The sequence below is a fragment of the Geotrypetes seraphini genome, chromosome 4 (genome assembly GCF_902459505.1).
Source record: "Geotrypetes seraphini chromosome 4, aGeoSer1.1, whole genome shotgun sequence".
Taxonomy (NCBI): Eukaryota; Metazoa; Chordata; class Amphibia; order Gymnophiona; family Dermophiidae; genus Geotrypetes; species Geotrypetes seraphini.
The window spans coordinates 191741611-191762183 of record NC_047087.1 but is presented as its reverse complement, the minus strand read 5'-3'; the positions used below and the strand labels follow the sequence as shown (position 1 = coordinate 191762183).

The 20573-nt window shown below is 41.4% G+C and overlaps 1 protein-coding gene across 1 annotated transcript in view; it reads left to right on the top strand.

The window, feature by feature from the left end:
* Positions 1–15278, top strand: part of DDX21 (DExD-box helicase 21) — a 157272-nt gene extending 141994 nt beyond the window's left edge. The window contains exons 14-15 of the mRNA XM_033941918.1: positions 4163–4207; positions 14901–15278. Coding sequence (XP_033797809.1) covers positions 4163–4207; positions 14901–15095 — 240 coding nt within the window. The 3' untranslated portion in view covers positions 15096–15278. The remainder of the gene's footprint in view (positions 1–4162; positions 4208–14900) is intronic.
* The last annotated feature ends 5295 nt before the right edge of the window (positions 15279–20573 follow it).

Genomic DNA, 20573 nt, shown 5'->3' with positions numbered 1-20573 from the left:
ATATTCAAATGAACAGTGATGAAGTATAATATGACCAAGAAACATGAGAAGTACAAGTAGCTTTTGGAACTGATGAACAAATGAAAATGCCATCTCAAAAAAGGCAAACAGTGCCAGAGAGAAGGCATTTAAACAACAACTGTAAATCCGGGTGGATTTGTGACTTCAAGAGGACGATCAGTGCACCTCACGAAGCCCTCCAGCAACAGCAGGATCCATGTTGATAATTGTCGAAGTATGGGAGAAGCTGTCTCCATACATTATAGACTATATCAGGAAAAAGTGATTCAATATAATCAATTTATTGCATCTTGATAGAATCAATATAGCGCTGCAGCTCAGCCGGATCTAAATAGGTGATAGTTTTATTCTGATGGGTAACCAGCATTTTGGCCGGATATAAGAGGCCAAATCGGGCACCGATATCTTTCAGATCTTGTCTTTGCTGTAAAAAAATTTTCCTGCGATTCGCTGTCATCTTCGCCAGGTCAGGCACCAAGAGGATTTTTCTTCCTTGATATAAAATTTGTTTTCTTTCTTTTCCAGCAAGCAGAATCTGCAGCGCATGTTGGTATCGTAGAACTTTAGCCACTATAGGACGTGGCGCTTTGCTTGTAGGGTTGATCCTAGATGGAACACGATGCGCTCTTTCAAATTCAAGCGGCATATCGAATTTAACATCCAACAATGAAGGAATCAATTTCGTCAGAAATTCAATTGTATTATTTCCTTCAGCCGATTCTGGAATTCCTAAGATTCTAATATTATTTCTACGACTTCTATTCGAAAGGTCTTCCAGATCAGTTTTTATGGCTGCAATATCCCGTTCATGTTTGGGAATCAGGGAGACATTTTGAACATGTGCCTCCTGAAAAGATTCAAGCGCGTCCAGTCTGTGGCGCGCATCTGTGAATTGTGAGTTTAAAGCTTCAATTTCCACACGTATCAACTGTGATTCTTCTACTTGCTTTGTCATTACGTTTTTGAAAGCTCGCATCTCCGATATCAGGAGCTCTAGTTGTGAGTCCACCGACTTTGGCGCCTGTTTTTCTGGCGATGGGGCCTCGTGTTTAGGCCGTTTTCCACTGGGGGTTGCGGTGGGTGATTGTTCTGCTTTGCTGCCTTTTGAAAGCGACATGCTGATTTAGCGAAGTAATTTTGGAGCTGAAAAAGCTATATTTGAAATTTTAAAGGAGACGATTTTCTATTAAAACCCCGCTGCTTCGGAGAGCACTCAATCCGTGCGTCCGATCGCCATGTTGCACAAGCTCCGCCCCCTTTAAAAGTGTTTCTATTCATTTGCTTACCACAGAAGTCAGAGTTACTGTAATTCCTTACTTTTGTGGAGAGGGACCACATCCGCTCTTCTCCAGTCCTCCAGTACCACTCCCAACTCTAGAGACTCATTGAAAAGGTCAGTCAGCGGAGACACCAGAACTTCCCTAAGTTCCTTCAGCACCCTTGGATGTACACCATCCGGCCCCATCACTTTGTCTACCTTTATTTTAGCTAGCTCCTCACTAACACAACCCTCTGAAAATCGATCCTGGTCTACCTCCATCCCTATTCATGTTTGTCTTCTGTGGTCCCGCTCCCATCGCTTCAGCCATGATGAACACAGAACAGAAATATTTGTTAAATAATCCAGCCTTTTCTTTATCAGCTAATACATAGTTCTCCCCTTCCACTTTGAGTCTCACAATGCCACTTTTGCACTTCTTCCTATCACTAATATATCTAAAAAATGTCTTATCTCCCCTTTTACTATGTCAACTATTTTTTCTTCCATTTGCATCTTTGCTTTCCTGACTACACAGCAGCCTCTCTTAACTTTTCCAGATATTTTTTCCTGTCTTCCTCTTTCTGTGATCTTTTATAGTTTATGAAAGCTAACCTCTTATTCCTTACCTTGTTTCTACTTTTGAGAATCAAAGAGGACTTTTTTCCTCTTTTACTTACTTGCCTCACAAAAAAGTTTGTCGCTCTTACAATTACTCCTTTTAGTTTTTCCCACTGCATTTCCACTCCTTTCAGCCATTTCCATCCAGACAACAATTCTTTGACATAATCTCCCATCCAAACAAAGTTAGTTTTTTTTGTGGTTTTTTTTTTTTTTTAGGTCTAGAACCTTTACTTTTGAATGAGCCCTCTCTATACCCATCTTAATAGTGGACAAGACAATGAAGCCATCGGCACAGTGCGCAGCGGCCGCTAAGAAGGTGAATAGATTGCTAGGTATTATCAAGAAAGGTATTACAACCAGAACAAAAGAAGTTATCCTACCGTTGTATCGGGTGATAATGCACCCACACCTGGAATACTGCGTCCAATATTGGTTGCCGTACCTTAAGAAGGATATGGCGATACTTGAGAGGGTTCAGAAGAGAGTGACACGCTTGATAAAAGGTATGGAAAACCTGTCATACGCTGAAAAATTGGAGAAACTGGGACTCTTTTTCTCTGGAGAAGTGGAGACTTAGAAGGGGATATGATAGAAACTTACAAGATCATGAAGAGCATGGAGAAAGTGGAGAGGGACAGATTCTTCAAACACTTCAAGAACAAGAGGCCATTCAGAAAAATTAAGAGGGGACAGATTCAGAACCAGTGCTTGGAAGTTCTTCTTCACCCAAAGGGTGGTGGGCACCTGGAATGCACTCCCAGAGGGCATGATAGGACAGAGCATGGTATTGGGGTTCAAGAAGGGATTAGACAATTTCCTGAAGGAAAAGGGGGTAGAAGGGTATTGATAGAGGATTACTATACAGATCCTGGACCTGATGGGCTGCCGCATGAGCGGACTGCTGGGCATGATGGACCTCTGGTCTGACCCAGCAGAGGCACTGTTTATGTTCTTAAACCATACCATGCAGTGATCACTTGATGCCAGATGATGACCCATAGGAGATTTATTGCAGGATTATCTGGAGTATAATTTGACATCGAGCCCTCCCCTCCATATAATGTGGGATGCATTGAAAGTAGTAATTTCTCTGAATGTAGAGGGTATAAATTGCTTCTATAAAAGTAAATGTATATTAAATACTTCCGAGACAATAAAGCAGATATAGCCTTACTCCAAGAGAACATCTGAAATTAGGCCAAGGGGAATAGGGTGAGCTTTATTATTCAGCTTTTAGCTCCATATTCTGCTTAATGGGCAAATGTTAGAGGAGCTGGACATCTTTTGGGATACTTGTCAGGGTTGTCCCTCTCCCTCTTTTTGCCTCAGTCATTAGACTGTTTGTAGGTCAAATAATGAGACATTAATTCAGAGCCAGTGGAGATAGCAATAAACACCACAAAATTCTATATGTAGCAATATGTTAGGATGTATGCAAAGTCTGCACAGGTCTATACACATTCGCTGTTGAAGGAACTTGGAGTGTTTGCTGAGCTATCAGGGTTCCAGAAGAATTTTGTTAAAATATAAACCAAATTAATGTCAAAAACTGATCTTCTCCCTCCCCCCTTTGCGTTTTTACTTTTGGGGGCTGAGGGGAGGGGATGAGATATCTGCAATAATCCCTCTGACTTGTTTTGACATAATTATGTTCCCATCACAAAACAATATTCAGGATGAACTGGATGATTTCAAGTCTTGTGGCAGCATCATAGAAGGGCTGGATAGTAGCAATCGTAGCAATGCGTAATTTTTTTTTAAAAAAAAAAACAGATAATAACCTGTTATTTGGCATGGGAGAAGACCTCCTATTATAAAGCTCTGAATCCAACAGGCTGAGAATAATTAGGAGGGGGATTTGGGCCCAAACTTTTTAAAAAGAATTATCATACAGCTGCTGTGTTAAGTCTCATGCTCTTGTCAAGAATTAAACTGGATTTGAGAACTGTTTAATGCAACTCTTTGTTGTTGAGCACTATATTGTGCACCAAAACATACACTTTCTGCTTGATACGCCTTGGTAACCATCTCCATAAAAGTTATATACATTATTTTTGCAGTTTATTTTGTAGCCCACCTGAGCATTGTATATTTTTTTCTTAATACTGCTAAAGTAATAAAATAGAACACTTAGACAGAAGTGATACGTAACTGTAGCTTTTTCTGAAGATTAAACCCCAGCTACTAGCAGGCTATAGGATCTCTGTCTCCTGAAGTCTGGTTAACATCATATTAATAGTTTTCTTTTTTGTTTTATAGGGTGTATGTTTCGATGTTCCTGCATCTGATCTCAAAGAAATACAGGTAATTTTCTGTGCTTGGACTGAAAGTGTTTTGGAACTCCTGTGTAGCAGGTATGCATGTTTTAAAAATTCCCATTAATTTTATAGTGTAAATTACTGGAAATTATGGTTTACCTACCATGGAAAATATTAAGCTAGAATGTAAAACTGGACACCTTCAATCATTTGCAGAGCAATTCTAAGAACTAGAAATATGTGCTACTTGCACAAGTTATTGAGAATAATAATCAGCAATGACATATGCATGTTCCATAAGGTAGCACCTAAGTGTTGTAGTGCATAACTGCAAGGGGGCGTTGGCATGGAAAGGCCATGGAAGTATCACTAAACATGTACAATTTTGAGTGCATTTATTGGCGCACCTAGACATGCCCACTTACATCAGCCTTTGACCTGGCATAAGTGATCATGCCTAACTTTCTGTGCTCCAAAGAGTTTGCGCTAGCCTTCTTTAATAACTGAAGTGCACGTAAGTGTTAATATAGAACTGAGACTGTGTACCCCATTGTAGTGCCACCTACTTAGTAACAAATTATAGAATTGCCCCCTTGGTATGTTATGTGGTGGAATAGTTTATTGTAGTGGCTTTGATGGCTATCTTTAAAATGACAAGCATGTTGAATTATGGAAAGCTTATGGCTTGGTGCAGAGTTCCAGTTGTATTTAGTGGTAGGGCATTTTCAGGGTTGGTGTAGGACTGATATGCATAACTGAAGTGATTTCCAGCAAGCTCTCGTATGTCTATTGGGGTCTCTTCTGGCCTTCAATCTATCCAAGGCAATTAACTCCTGTGGTAACAGAGAAATGAAAAAAACCCAACAAAGTTATATATGTTCATTCAGTTAAAAGTATAGAATATTATGGCAGTAAAAGACCATTAAATCCATCAAATCTGTCAACTTTCATTCCTGGTGCAGTAGCATAATCCTGATTGATATCTGATTTTCTCCTATTCATTTTTTGAGAAGATAGTAAAAATTGTTTTTTGGGCTCTTAGGAGTGACCTTCAGGGATAAAGATAGGATTTTGGAGATTATTAAGTCATCATAACAATAGACAGGGAGAATTAAAAACAAATTTAAGAATTTAGCACATATCCTATAGGGCAGTGGTCTTCATTGCAAGGCCCGTGAGCCAGTAATGGCCCTCTGGAGCAGCCCGCAGAGCCTGTCCAGAATTTCATTCCCTCTCCCCCTTCCCCACCGGGATTGTCACTTTTTTACTGTTTTTTTTTCTAGTGCGTCATTCTTTGGGCTGCAGGCAGCATGAGTGAAGTACACATGCTTCCTTTGGCGGCTCCACAGCTTCCTATCCCAGTGGTAGGAAGCTGTAACAAAGGGAAAGCTTCTGAGGCCATTGTAAGAAGCTTGTTTACTTCACTCATGCTGCCTGCAGCTCAAAGAGTATAATATTAGAAAAGAAAAGGTAAAAAAGTGCCAGAATCTGCCGGGAGGGGAGGGTACTACAGAGATACTGAACTGTGGAGATTGGGAGGAAAGGGTAAGAAGATGCCAGACCTCTGTGGGAAGAAAGAAGGGAAGGGGAGGACTGTGATGCCAGATCACAGGAGGGGGAAGGGCAGGAGAGAGAGAGAGATGCAGAGCAGGGATGGAAGGGAAGGAGGGGGAGAGATATGCCAGACTACAAGGAGAGAAAGATAGCGAGCAAACAACAGGAAGAAGAGAAGGAGGGAGATGCACCACAGGAAGGGGGAGGGAAGAAAGGGGAGAGATGCCAGACTGCAAGAAGGAGAGAGATACCAGACCATGGGATAAGAGGAAGGGAAGGAGAGAGATGTCTGACCTCTGAAAGGGGAAGGAGAGAGAGATGCCAGACCAAGGTAGGAGGGAAGGGAAAAAGAGAGAGTATGCCTGACTGTAGGAAGGAAAAGAGAATGATACCAGATCACAAGGAAAGGAGAGAGATGTTGGACCATAGGGAGGAGGAGATGCCAAACCACAGTAGGGGGGGAAGGGAAGGAGGGGATAGAGATGCCAGATGGGAGAAAGGAGAAGAAAGATTCCAGCCAATAGGAAGGGGGAAGACACATATATCAGAACACAGGAGGAAGGGAGAGAGAGAGGGAGGAGATGGTGCAGAGGAATGGAAGGAGTGGTGAATGGAAGAGAGATGGAGAAATGCTGTTTAGGCAAAATTGATGGGAATAGGGGAGAAAGAGGGGGAGGGGTTGGTGCATTTGGATGGAGAAGAAGGGAAGATATGGAAAAATAGATTGAGAAGGAGGAGAACAATGAAAGAAAGTTAAATATTTATGCCAAAAATGGATGTAGGACAGAAAGTAAAGGAGGGAAAAACAGCAAATGGATAAGAAAGTCCTGGAAACAGAGTTAAGAGCACAGACAGAAGGAAGTGCAGCCCAGAGACTGGGAAAGATGATTAGAAAAATAAAATCACCAGACAACAAAGGTAGGAAACATGATTTTATTTTCAATTCAGTGATTGAAATATATCTGTTTTGAGGATTTATATCTGCTGTCTATATTTTTGCATTTTGTTTCTATTTTTCTGGTGTTGTACTTCATGCAGTCTGGCATCTTAGGGCTTCATTTGTGTATATTAGTACTTTTAGTTTGTGGTCCTATATTTGCATAGGATTTATCTGTGTTCTGTATTGTGTGCAAAATTTCCATAACATATTGAATCCCTGGTTGTGCGTGGTAAGATTTTGATCTAGAGTAACCCCTAGGACTTGTAGAGTTGATTGAATTGAATATTGATTATTTTTTATTAGTAAAGATGTCCCAATTGTGTCATTACCTGTAGACACACACAGAAAAAAATGTTTTTTTGTCAGAATTAAATATTTCTTCTATGAGTTATGTTTGAGTTGATGGCTGCACAAGGTATGATAATTGTGGTATCATCCACATAGTAAAAAGTTTTAATTCCAGATTTTCCAACCTAGTTCCAAGGGAAGAAAGATAGACATTAAAGAGAAGCTGAGAAAGCGGTGAACCCTGGACACTACACGGGTTTTGCTACTTTTCCAAAGTCACATTCTCCATGTGTACTTGATAGTACATTGTAAAAGAAATCCCTGGAACCATTCAAGGACCTTTTCACATATACCAATTGAATCCAAGATGTCTAATAATTTAGTGTGATCCACTAAATCAAAGGTGCATCTTAAATCAAACTGCAGGATGAGGGCCATTGCAGAATACAAATTTTAAAATAAATATAACAACCATAACCCCTCATCTATCACCTCACTACCACCTTCCTAGCTCAGCCAACCCAAATCTGCCCAACACCTTCATTCCCAAGCTGTACAAATCTACTCCCTTACCTCTTCATCCAGTAACATAGTTTACTTCCCCTTATCTAGTAAAATACAATATTTCCACTGCCCAAAACTCACAGACAAGTCAACCCTCTGTCATTAGAGAGAGGCTTGAGAAAATAGCCAAGTATTAAATGCTTTACAGAATGTAAGTTTTTTTTCTGTGATCTCTTAATGTAATCCACCTTGAACCGCAAGGTAATGGCAGAATAAAAGTCACTAATGTAATGTAATTATAACAAAATCTAGCTGCCACTACTGACAGATGAATCAGAATTATACTTAAATACCTAGGGTCCCAGCCTATGAAGGCACTTGAAAACCAACACAAAGATAGTGCTCCTTTTACAAAGTTGCACTAGTCTTTTTAGCGCACAAGGCGGTAGCGGCTAGCCGACGCTATTCCGCGTGTTAAGGCCCTAACACACCTTTGTAAAAGGAGCCCTTAATCCTCCTTGATAACTGGAAACTAGTACAACTATGTCAAATGGGAGTGAGATGATCCTGATCTTCATTCCCAGCAGACTGTTCCATAGAAAATGATGGCAGATAAAGACAATATTCCTCTATCACAAAAATGATGAAATAGAGAGATGGTTTCCTTTCAAGATAAATTTATCTACTCATCTATTTCTTCTTCAATCCTCTTATATTTATTAATGTTTATTTTTATTTTTTTCAAACCGATCATTCATGTTCAACTGATAATACATTGAAATTGAAATTCAACAGGAGATAAAGAAACCTCAAGTGCTCGCGGCAGTTTGATTTTTAGAACTGGTCTTAGTCAAAACTGCCTAATGGGAGCTATCATAGGTTCAACAGTTCCCCTATAAACTAATAATACTTCTATTTTACTCTGTTTTATATGAATATTGAAAGTACTTAGCTTATATAAGCATTAATAATTAATTGTTCCAGTTGATATGGCTAGAAATCTACTATCCTGAATGGCATGATGGTCACAGGCTCTACGGAGTGTCTCCGTTTCACTCAAAACTGAGCTTCATCAGGAGATTGTGCAAACGGGTAATACATTAATCACACTAGAAAAGGAAAAGAACATTTCTCATTACAAAGGGAACCTAGGGAAAGGCGGTGCCACTATAGCTATTAGCCACTTTAGTGTTACTAAGCATATAAACTAAGCCTACTAGTTCTAAATTTCATTTCAATTAAGTTTTAAAAATCCAACTATTGGGGTGGGGGGTGTTTGGGAGGGATGGGGTGTATTTGTTTTTGTTTACTGCTTGATGGTATATAGCAGGGGTGCCCACACTTTTTTGACTCGCGAGCTACTTTTAAAATGACCAAGTCAAAATGATCTACCAACAATAAAATTTTAAAAAAACACAACGCACACTGTACGCATAGAATTGTTAATTATCATTCCTATTCCGGGGTTTTTTCAAAGGTCAAAGCAGATGACTCTATGCACTGTCACCTCAGTAACAACCTTATAAAAATAGACAAATACTCACCCCCTCCCTTTTTACTAAACCACAATAGCATTTTTTAGCGCAGGGAGCTGCGCTGAATGCCCAGCGCTGCTCTCGATGCTCATAGGCTCCCTGCGCTAAAAACCACTATTGCGGTTTAGTAAAAGGGGACCATATTGTAAAATATAGACAGCAGATATAAATTCAGACATATTTTGATCACTAAATTTAAAATAAAATCATTTTTTCTACCTTGTCTGGTGATTTCATGAGTCTCTGGTTGCACTTTCCTCTGACTGTGCATCCAATCTTTCTTTCAGCCTGTATGCTTCCTCTCCTCCAAACCTCATTCCCTCCCCCAACTTTTTCTTCCTCTCTCCCTGCCCTTTCTTTCTTTCTCTCTTCATGCCTCCTTTCTTTTTTTCCTGTTTCTCTCCTTTCCTTCTGTCTCCCTGCTTGCGCCCCTTTCTTTCTTTCTCCCTGCCCTTCCCCAAGCCACTGCCACTGCTGCTGCCATCGGGGAACAGGACCCAAACGCCACCAATGGATAACAGGCCCCAAAGCCGACGCCGACACCGCCCCATGCTCTCTCTGCTTCGGGCCGATCAATCTTCCTCTCCCCGACATCAATTCTGCCATCGGAGAGGAAGTTCCGCCCAGCCAGGCAGCGATTGGCTGGCCCGAACTTCCTCTCCGACGGCAGAATTGACGTCGGGGAGAGGAAGATTGATTATCCCGATAGATCGCCAAGGTAAAGGGAGTCCTGGATGATTGACTCACTTTGCCTTGGCGAGCTACCGGTCGATCACGATCGACCTATTGGGCACTCCTGGTATATAGTGTTCTTGTTGTTTAACTTCTGTTGTTATTGGAAACTTTAATAAAATACATTAAAAAAAAAAATCCAACTATAACTCTGCTTTGGCACTAGATTTTACTACTAAATTTGCATAGCTTTAGGTATTCCTATGCTATTCTTTTAAGTAACATTAAAGATTCTGTTACTTTTTTATATATAAAACTGTTTAGAAGCTGTTACAGCTGCTTAAAAGCTATTACTACCCCATCTATTGCACTTAAATTCTACCTACAAACTAAGCAGATTCCAGTATAAAATATTCCCAATATAAAACTCACAAGTTTCCCAAATTTACCCCTCTAAACCTTTATAGCCTTTATCTCTATTGGATTGGATTTATTTTCTTGATTTACCACTACTGACTTAAGTATTAAGTGGTGTACAAAAAAGATATGCATATACAAATACATCCTCATACAATACATCGTAGTACAATTACATTAATGCAGCAATAAACAGATAAAATCATCAAAACAAAACCGATTAATGAGCCATAGAATCTTTCACAAAATCTTTAGTACCATTGTATTGCTGAAATAGTTTTTAGCACCTTCCTAAAAGATAAATAAGACATGCTGTCAAAAAATTTGTCAAACACAGAATTCTACAGAGCTGGACCAATGTACGAAAATGCTCGATTTCTCATTGAAATGAATTTGGCTTGACCAAGACCAGGCAACAAAAACAATTCCTTTTTAGAGGAGCGTAAAGATCTTTGTGGACAATATCTAGTTAACTTATTTTACATGCCAAGCTTTAAAACACTGTGCACAACAATTTGAACTTAACCCTTTATTTGGCATTGTTGCTCATAAAGCAACATGTGTTTCTATGGCTCTTATGGGAGATCTGCATTTCCAAATGCCTGTTACTTGGCACTGTTGCTCTCATTAAGCATCAAGTTACGTAAAGAAGCTGTTTTCACCATCTGCCAATTAACAGGTTAATATGTTGGCCCATAGGCAACCAGTGTAGTTTGTACATCACTGGAGTAATGTGATCTGCTCTTCTAGTACCCGTCAAAAGTCTAGCAGCGATAATTTTGAACCAACTGCAAATGATGTACATTAGCTTTGCTAGATGTTATAAAAGCATGAATTAGCTTTATAAGATTTTCCATTTCCAAGATAAATTTTAGCTGACACAACATGTGCAGTTGGTAAAAACTTGACTTTACGATATGATTAACTTGAGAATTAAGGCTTAGAGTTACAGTGTAGTCACATCAGTAGAAAGTTGTAACCTTGTGCCTTGAATTTCTGGAAAAGCTCTGAAGTTATTGATTGAGATCTACATTGCAGATGTCTTATCAGTGTTAAATACTAAATTGTGTTCATGTAGCCAATTACTTAATTGACTCAATTTGCCATTTAGGTCCCTAATGGCTGTTTCCTGGTCATCATCTAAAAAAACAATAATTGGATTTCATCTGCAAAAAGATGAAAATTGATCCCCTACGTATTGAGTAGCTTTGCCAGAAGCACAAGGTACAACTTAAAGAAATCTGGGGCTAATAGAGAACCTTGAGGAACTCTGCATTTTAGTACACTTTTTGAAGATAGATTTTTTCCAATTTACCAAACAGAAGTGATTATAAAAATAAGACATAAACCATTTGAGAACTGTTAATCCAACAACAACCTCCCTTAATCTAGATAACTTAGGGTGAGAAGTAGTATAAAAAGCAGTGGTTAAGTCTAGTTGTATCCACAAAGCATCTAAACCTTATTCCATTTTTACCAGAATTTCATCTATGATATCTAACATCAGTATTATGGGTACTTTTGTAACCTGATTGATGCAAGTGAAAAATTGCATTATTTTAAAAGAAGTCATTTAACTAAACCAAAACAGCTTTCTCCAATATCTTTGCCAGGAAAGCCAAATTTGAAATAGATCAAAAACTCTGATAATCTACCTGATCTGGCTTCTCTTTTTTCAAAATTGGAGAAATGATGGCTTCCTTCATACTCTCTGGAACAATGCCAGTAGTCTGATTCAAAGTATGACTGATAAAGGAGGCCATTGGACCACAACACATGGCAGAATTTGATGAGGAACGACATTCAACTGTATGAGGAGGTGCTGAAAAGTCCTCAGTTCAACCAAGAACAGAATGATGTGGAGCTATGAAACTTCCATATATTCACCCCTAAGTTCAACACACTTGCCATATTGTGTCTGAAGTTTCTGTAACCTTTTCAAAAAAATGCTCTGATGGCTGGTCACTGAAATACTGCTCCGCTGCTGTAATCACCTTTGAATCACTCGAAAATTGTTGCCCTTTCAAACTCTTTTAAAGGTTTGTAAATAGAAAATAGAAGAAGCAAGATTGGATGAGTAGAGTGGATGGTCTATGCACTAAAACCCCAACTGTGTCAAAACATCCATCATTTTGTCAGCCTTGTGAGCAGGTGCATTCTCTTGTAGAAAACTTTTCCACAGCTTCCCTCTCCTTTTTTCTTTCAGTGCCTTCTTTAATCGGCATAGCAAGTTACAGTAGTAGTCTACATTAACTTTTGGCCCCTTGGAAGATAGTCATTACGACACTTTCCTGATCCCAGAATGCTGTGACCATGACCTTTCCTGCTGGCTTTTGGCCTTGGAGAATCTAAGTGCCACCATTGCATAGACTATTATTTTGTTTCAGGATCATAGTGGTGTAGCCATGTTTCATCAACAGTAACTAGTCATTCCAAAAGGTTGGCACCAACTGACTGAAAATGCTGCAAAATCAACTTGGAAGAGTCCACTCAACATCATTTCTCATCAGCATTCAAATATTTGGGCACCCACTTGTCTGACAGCCTCTGCATACCCAGTTATTCGTGGATTATATACCCAACACATTCTCTGGATATCTGTAGTGTCTCGGCAATTGTTTTAGCTGATATTCACTGATTTGCCAAAATCAGGTCATGGACATGGTCAATAATTTCAGGAGTTGACATGCCTTGAGGCCTCCTAGACCTTGCTGCATTTTCTGTCTCGGTCTCCATGCTGAAAGTTTGCACACCACTTCTTCATTGTGGAGTATGATGGGCATTTGTCACTCAATGTTTGCATCATACATTCATGGATTTCCTTCAGAGTTTTCTTCTGCAGGAATGAGAACTTCATGACAGCTCAGAGTTCCACATTTGAAAATTCCACACTTTTCATTGACATGGTTCAATCAGTGATCTGAAACAGTGTCAAAACATTGCATTATGATTCTGAAAAATGGCACTTTGCAAAGTAAAATAACGCTCTTTTCAGCTACAGTGGCAAAATAACTCTCAGAATTTATGAAGTTGGTTGGGCTGAGAACCTTTTAGCATGGGGCTTAGCGCTGCTGATGGAAATGAGCAAGTCTGGATTGGAAAACGCTTCAGAGGGATAAGAAGGACCGAGATGACAAAAATGGCTCACTACCACTATTATTATTTCTATAGCTCTACCAGACATACACAGCGCTGTACAGAGTCACAAAGAAGAAGAAAACAGTCTCTGCTTGAAAGAACTTACAATCTAAACAGCCAAGACAGACGAACAGAATGTCAAGGATACTGTTAAGGGGAACGGTTAATCAGCTGACTTGGTTGGAGGGCAGAGGAGTAGGGTTAAGGATTGGCTTTCAAAGCCTTTCTGGAACCAGGAAAAGTTCTTTTCTAGCCTGCTCGTTGTCCTTCTTGTGTTGCTAATGTCTGGTGGTTCTGACATCAAAAGGTGTCAGGGCTTTGTGCCACTGATGGAAATAAGCAAGTCTGGACTGGAAGACACACCAGAGGGATAAGGAGGACTGGGATGACAAAAATGCCTCCTTATCCAGCTGGACTCAGCTTTCAAGGCCTTTCCAGAAGCAGGAAAAGTTCTTTTCTGGCCTGCTTGTTGTCCCTCTTATGGTGCTGTGGTGTCTGATGAAGCTGACATCAAAAGTTTAGATTTAGTGCTCATGGAAATGAGCAAGTCTGGACTGGAAAATGCTCTGGAGGGGTAAGGTGTACTGATATGACAAAAATGTCTCCTTACCCACCTTGATATCTTTTCCTGACCAAACTCCCTCCAGGCCATGCCCCTTGTCTTATACGTACACTTACAGATTTACATGTATAAATTTCTAAATTGGGTCTCTTTTTTTTTTATACTCATAAATTATACTGGTAAATTGTGACGAGTATTTCTAAAATAAGGGCCATGGTGTGTAATGTGCTACAGCATTTTACATTAGAACCCCTTCTTTCATATATTGTCTGGAAGTTCCAGACACATCTGTTTGTGAGAGTATAATTTCATCTGTAGATTCTGAGATGAAGGTAATGAGTTATATCTACTTTTTACTTTTGGAAGATTTCTTCCCATCTCAAATTGTATGTTCTGTTAACTCTGGGAAATCTTGCTAATCTGGGGGCTGAAGGGATGTGTCATCTGAGATGTGCCACACCTTCAGCACTACTTATTGGCTTTAGAGATTACTACTATATTAGCTTTTTTTTTCTTCTCCAGAAAAAGCCATTTCACTTCCATGGCATGTGCAGGGCTAGTCATCCCTGAAAGATAATGGATGTAGACACCGGTTAGTCAGTCAGTCTCCCTCAAAGGCACAGCTCAGTGCAGTAGCCCAAGCACACTGTGGAGTACCTTGCCCATCTCCATCACACAAAAACTCCTATTTAAAAAATTTAAATCTGAGTTGAAAACATAGCTCTTTAAGCAGACTTTCCATAAAATATAGGGCAGTCAGTCTCTGATCACCGGTCTGTTATCTCTTCCACTAGACCTCCCTCTCCTCTTCCTTGTTGTATCTTCCTGTCCTATTCCTTTCTCTTCAAACTGCTTTCTTTTGTATGTATGTTTAAACGTTGACTGATCTTGTATGAATGATTTCTTTCCTATCCAACAATCATAGATCCTTTCTATTCTTTTGTTATTATTGAAATGTAAACTGCTTTGTTCTGCAAGTTGGCATAAGGCAGTATATCAAGTTCGAATAAACCATAAACTTTTTTCCATCATTGTAAGGGAGCTTCCTCCATCCCATTTCCAAGCTAGAACATTTTGTGTGCATGCTTTGTACTTTATCTGTATAAGTTGTGTGTTTTTGTTTTTGCAGGAAAACTGGAAGGACTCCAGGCGGTGGCAGTTGTCTGTAGCCTCAGAGTTGCCAGAGCTAGAAGAGTCCCCACATGTGAGAGAGAGATCCTCATCTAATTTTCGAGGTCAGAGACGCGGTGGTGGATTTCACAGAAATGAAAGATTCAGAAACAGAGGACAGAAAAGAAGCTTTGACAAAGTTTTCAATCAGTAGTCTTCTTCTTGTTTGGTCCTCACCTCCAAATGGACTTCATAGTTTCTTTATTAACAGTAACACAGTCTTGCTTTTGTGTGCTTTAGCACCAGCAATCCATAATCTACTGTACAACATTACAAATTATAACCCACACTATAAAATTTGGAAAAAGATCATTAAAATTGTTTTTTTTTCACCTTACTGGTTTCCATTTCCCTCCTCTAGTGTTTATATATGATCTCTCCTCATTCATTTATTACTAGGCTGTACTGGCCTAGCATCAGAAAAATCAGAACAGTGGTAGTTGAGAAAATGCTGAATATCAAAATGTATGTGCTTTAGCATTTACAAATTGAGCCAATACTCAATAAATCCTTCATTCCAGGTTGCTGCGATACCTAGCATTTGCTTTCTGCTTCCTTCCAGCCTATCCTTTGCAGCTGTGAACTGCATGCTGTCGGAACCCTTGAGTTTCATTAATCTTGAGATCATGACATCACAAGTTCAAACACCAGAAAGCCACATAGTAGAGGCCAGAAGAAGCAAGCTGTTTAACAGTAGGGGCTAAGTGTGAACCAGCAGGATGAGGGGGGGGGGGGGAGGGATTGCTGGTTGACTGGCTGGCTAGCTCAAACCTAAGAGTGGAATTGGGTGTGGAGGAAGATAATGACTGGAAGGAGTAATTGACTGGGGGTGGACAGAGAGGGAGGAGACATAGAGTGAGGTAGTAGAGAAAGTAATGGTATATTAAGGCCTGATTTAGTAAGTGTTCCTATTGTGCAAGGGGAGAAAAAGAACACAACTTTAATAAATCAGGCCTAAAGAAGATGCAGCAGACTTTAGCCAAACATAAAAGCCAGAGTATGATGAGCTATCTAAACTGCTAAAACAACGGAATCACTAAATGGTTCCACAGAATAAAGAGGAGAAAACAAAAATAAAACTGTGGAAACTATGTTTTGGATGTAAAGGTTTTAATAACAATAATTCTTCACAAAAGCGATGCAATCAAAATAAGGTCAATCCATATACCACACAGCAAAGAATTTGTGGTATGAACCCGACAGTCTGTGTTTCGGTTGTAAATAACCTTTTTCTGGAGTCCATTCGGAATATACCACAGAAATTAAATATGCATGGAAGCATCCAAATATATGTGAGCTGGCAGAGGAGCTATTTTGCAAAGTTGTGCCCATTGTAATCAAATGCAGTGGCAGTGAAGACAGCGCACACATTTTTGGATGCTTCCTTGCATATTTAAATTCTGTGGTATAGTCCAATTGGACCCCGGAAGAAGGTTATTTGCAACCGAAACGCAGACCATGTTGGGTCCACACCACAACCCTATCTAAACTGCTGTCATTTTCCTTAACCCTTGCTTCTCAATCTCAGCAGGGATGAGAGAGAGCTCTTAAATTTTCAAGCTATGTGTTGGCATCTAAAGAAAATGTCAAAAGCCTGAACTACACTACCAGTCTCAGAAACAATATTTATGAAGACTTCTTAATACATCAGGACTTGGCTACTGTTCCGGAAAAAAAGGCAGAAGGAATGCCAAACAACTATCATGGTTAAAATATGAGACAAAAAAGAGCTGTTTGCTCTGAAATAACTACATGAACAGGTTTCATACCCCTCAGTTCTTCCTTTCATCTTTGGAGGAGGCCAAGGAAATAATTATCAGATACAATTTAAGTTTAAACATTTAAGGCCATGGGAATTTTTGGTGTTCTACTAACTGGTAGAATACCAACCAAGAATCTCCACGAATTACAAGTGACTGTCCATTATATTGGGTTTGACATCATTTAAGGAAAAAATTAAACATATGTAGTTGGTACATTTTCCAATTGAATTACTTCATTACAATCCAATGATAAATTGCATACTCCAGCAATGTTCTTTTGGTTAGTTATGATCACATGATTTTTCATTAGTAATTTTCCCTACCAACAATAATGACTTAGTTATCACATTCACTTAATTTTGCCCTTGTCAGCAATAGAGGGAGTTTTCTATTTGTGTATTGCACAGGACAGTAAATATTATAAACTAGAGCAGCAAAAAACAGTGCTAGGAGGCACAGCCTGCCCTGTTAGGGCCCCCCCCCCTTTCTAACTAGGGACCCCCAAAACCGAGTGCCAAATCCCTGTGGATGGCACTCATAAAGGCTGGTCAGGAAACAAATCAAACTTATCAGTACTTGGCAAGGCAAATCAACAAAGCATTGGGTGAGTTCCCAGAATAAAGCGTAGATTTACAAGAAAGAAGATTAGCAAAGGTAAGAACCTAATCTTTCATTCTTATACAATCCCACTTTATTCCAGGACCAGTGGGACGCAACAGAGCAGTCCCAGAGAATTTGGGTGGGACTGATGAGCCTGCTGCCACAACTTGGGGAATGTATGCAAAGAGGACCAGGTAGTGGCCCTGCAAATCTCTTCCAAAAAGACCACCGGTGACTTTGTCCAAGAGGATGAAATACCTCTGGAAGAATGAGACCTCACTGCGAAGGGGGGCTTCTTTCAGGCTGCAACATAAACCGCAGAAATATTCATATGGATACAACAGGAAATGGTCCTAGTGGGCAGGACCTGCCAAAATAAAAAGGATGGTCAGAGAGGTAAAAAACGTTCAAAACCTCCAGATACAACAATAAGAGCTTGCACATGTCCAATGACTGCAACACCCATTCCTGCTCCCCCGAGCTGGAGGAAGCAAAAACAGGAAGCTGTACTTCCTGATGCACGTGGAAAGCAGAGACCATTTTCGGAAGAAAAGAATGAACAGTGCAGCACCACACTGGAATCCATAAAACTCTAAAAAGGATCCCGGCAGGAAAGAGCCTGAAACTCCCAAACCCTGCAGGTTGGAGGTAAGGGCCACCAGAAATAGAGTCTGGATTGTAAGATCCATATGTAATGCCAGCTTCAGAGATTCATAAAAAGAATGAGCCAGAGAGTGGAGAACCAGGTTGAGATTCCAAGTCGGACATGGAAGAAGCAGTGGAGGCTGAAGCCTCAGAGCGTCCTGCAGGAAACGTACGATCTCTGGATGAGCTGCTAAGATGTCCCTCAGCAAAAAAGAACCCATACAAGAAAGACCAGCAATCTGCACCCAGAGAGAATCCACTGTCAGGCTTTTCATCAGGCCATCCTGCAGAAACACCAGGAGACGAGAAAGTGACAAAACAGACGGGCCTATCTATCTCAGAATGCACCACGCCTGATAACAGCTCCAAGCCTTCGTATAGGCAGCAACTGTGGAAGTCTTGTTGCCACGAAGCAACATCTCGGCCACTGCCAAAGAATAGCCCCGTCCAATTAAGGCTGCACACTCAATAGCCAGACCGTGAGACCAAAGCGGTTCGGATCCCTCAGCGCAGTCGGGCCCTGTGTGAGGAGGCAAAGGGGACAAGGGTGCCGGAGCTGAACCAGGTTGGCATACCACGAGCGCCTCACCAATCGGAGTGACAAGGAACACAGGTCCGCCGTGGGTCGCTATCTGTCGCAACAAACGCCCTATCATAGGCCACATAATGAAGACATAGAGGAGGCCGTCCTGTAGCCAGGACTGAACTAGAGTATCTAGGACTGCGCTACCGGCCTTGTGACATCGTCTAAGGAACTGAGAAGCAATCTGGTTAGCTGCTGATGCCATGAGGCCGAACGTAGGATAACTCATTGTGCTACTATGCAATCAAATGCCCTGTGCGATAGAGACCACTCTTGGGTCCAGAGTCTGACAACTAAGGAAAGCTGCCTGAATGATGTCAATTCTGTACATGTGCGCTGCAGACAGTGTCACTAGATGGATCTACACCTAAAGGAAAAGAAGCTGAGTCTCCACACTGAAGGAGGCACTCAAAGCACCCCCCCCTCTACCAGGTGATGCAAGCCAGTGCTGTGGCAGTGTCAATGACTTGGATGTCTCAATGACAGAGCCGACCTTCAAAGTATAGAACAGCCAGACGAAGCACCTGAAGTTCTAGGCAATCGAGCGACCATGTGCATTCTGAGGGAGCCAATCAGCCTTGAACAGGGATGGTCCTACACCATGACCCCCAGCCTTGGAGACTTGCATTCACCATTCGAATCACCCACTCTGAAATCTGGAGGGGAAGACCCCTGGAAAGCGAGAGAGATTGCAGCCACCAGCCAAGATTGTGCTGTGCCACTGACATTTAGGGTAGGGGTGCATGAAACAGGTCTCATTGCGAACTCCAGCGCAAAACGGAGCATCCTGCAGCGTATGCAATTGGGCTCTGGCCCAAAGGACCACAACCCCCCTGGTCCCCCATCACCACCCTGCTCCCCAGAACCTGGAGGTACTTCCAGGCTATTGGGAGCGGAGGAGCCCAAAGGCTTCTTAGAACCAGTGGGAGCTTCTCCTGTCAGACCATGGGCAAGAACACCGTGTTCTGGCCCATGTAAAGCGAACTCCCCTGCACTCCAAATCCTAGGTCGGTATGAGGTGATTCTTCTTGATCACCCCGCCCAGGCGCTGCAACAACCCCACACCCTGATGAATCTCCTAATGTCCCTCGTGCTCTGCGGGGGCCCTGGGCATCCAGTTGTCTAGAGTTGGGTGAACCAGAATACCCGGGTGCAAAGATGTGCTGCTACCACCACCATCACTGTGGTGATGGACCTGAGCACCAGTCTTGCTCTGGGACGAGCTCTCTAGCCACAATAGCCATCCCAGAGGACCTCCAAGACCCAACAGATGAGGAGGTTTGAGCATTTTTTGCTCTGCCGTATTAATACCTGAGGCTTTTTCTTCCATTATGGATTGTGCTCCTACATTAACAAGTGGAGGTTTTCTATTGTTATTTATTATCCACTTCCACCATTTTGAGCTGGAAAAAATCTACACATAGTGGGCTCCACTCTAATCCTTCTCCCGGAGATCCAGCATTGCCACAACTTCTCCGGCAGGCATATTGTTTCTGATCCTCCCTACCCAAGATTCTCTCATGACGTAGTGGTGCGCAAGTAGAGGCATTGAACCAGGAGCAAACGCAATTGAGTGGCTTACAACCGAACCCCAGAGGGTAGGCAAAAGAAAAAGTCCAGGTTCAGAGGAGGAGGGGTCCCAGCAGCAGGCGAAGATGCCTGTGCAAGGAAGACAAGCAGAGATTTCTGAGGCAAAGAAGTCGCATGCAGCATATTCAGAAAGTCAGGGAAAAATCCCTCAGGGCGGAAGCCAGCTCCTGTGCCTCCTTTCTGGAATGATTGGAGGATCTGTGAAATTTTTCCCCCAAAGTGCTGTGTGCACACTCCCCAGGGCCCCCCAATGTCATTTTTGCGGGTAACTGATCAGAAATAACGGGCAGACTCTCTGCAGAGGTCGAAGGCTCAGAGTCTGGGCAAATTCTACCCCCCCCCCACCCCCGCAGGCTAAAGCGCACCCAACAGCCATCCACCACAAATAAGATATGAATCCATGAAATCCTGCCCTCGGGAGCCAGTCTGAGTGGTTTTCTTGCAAAAATGA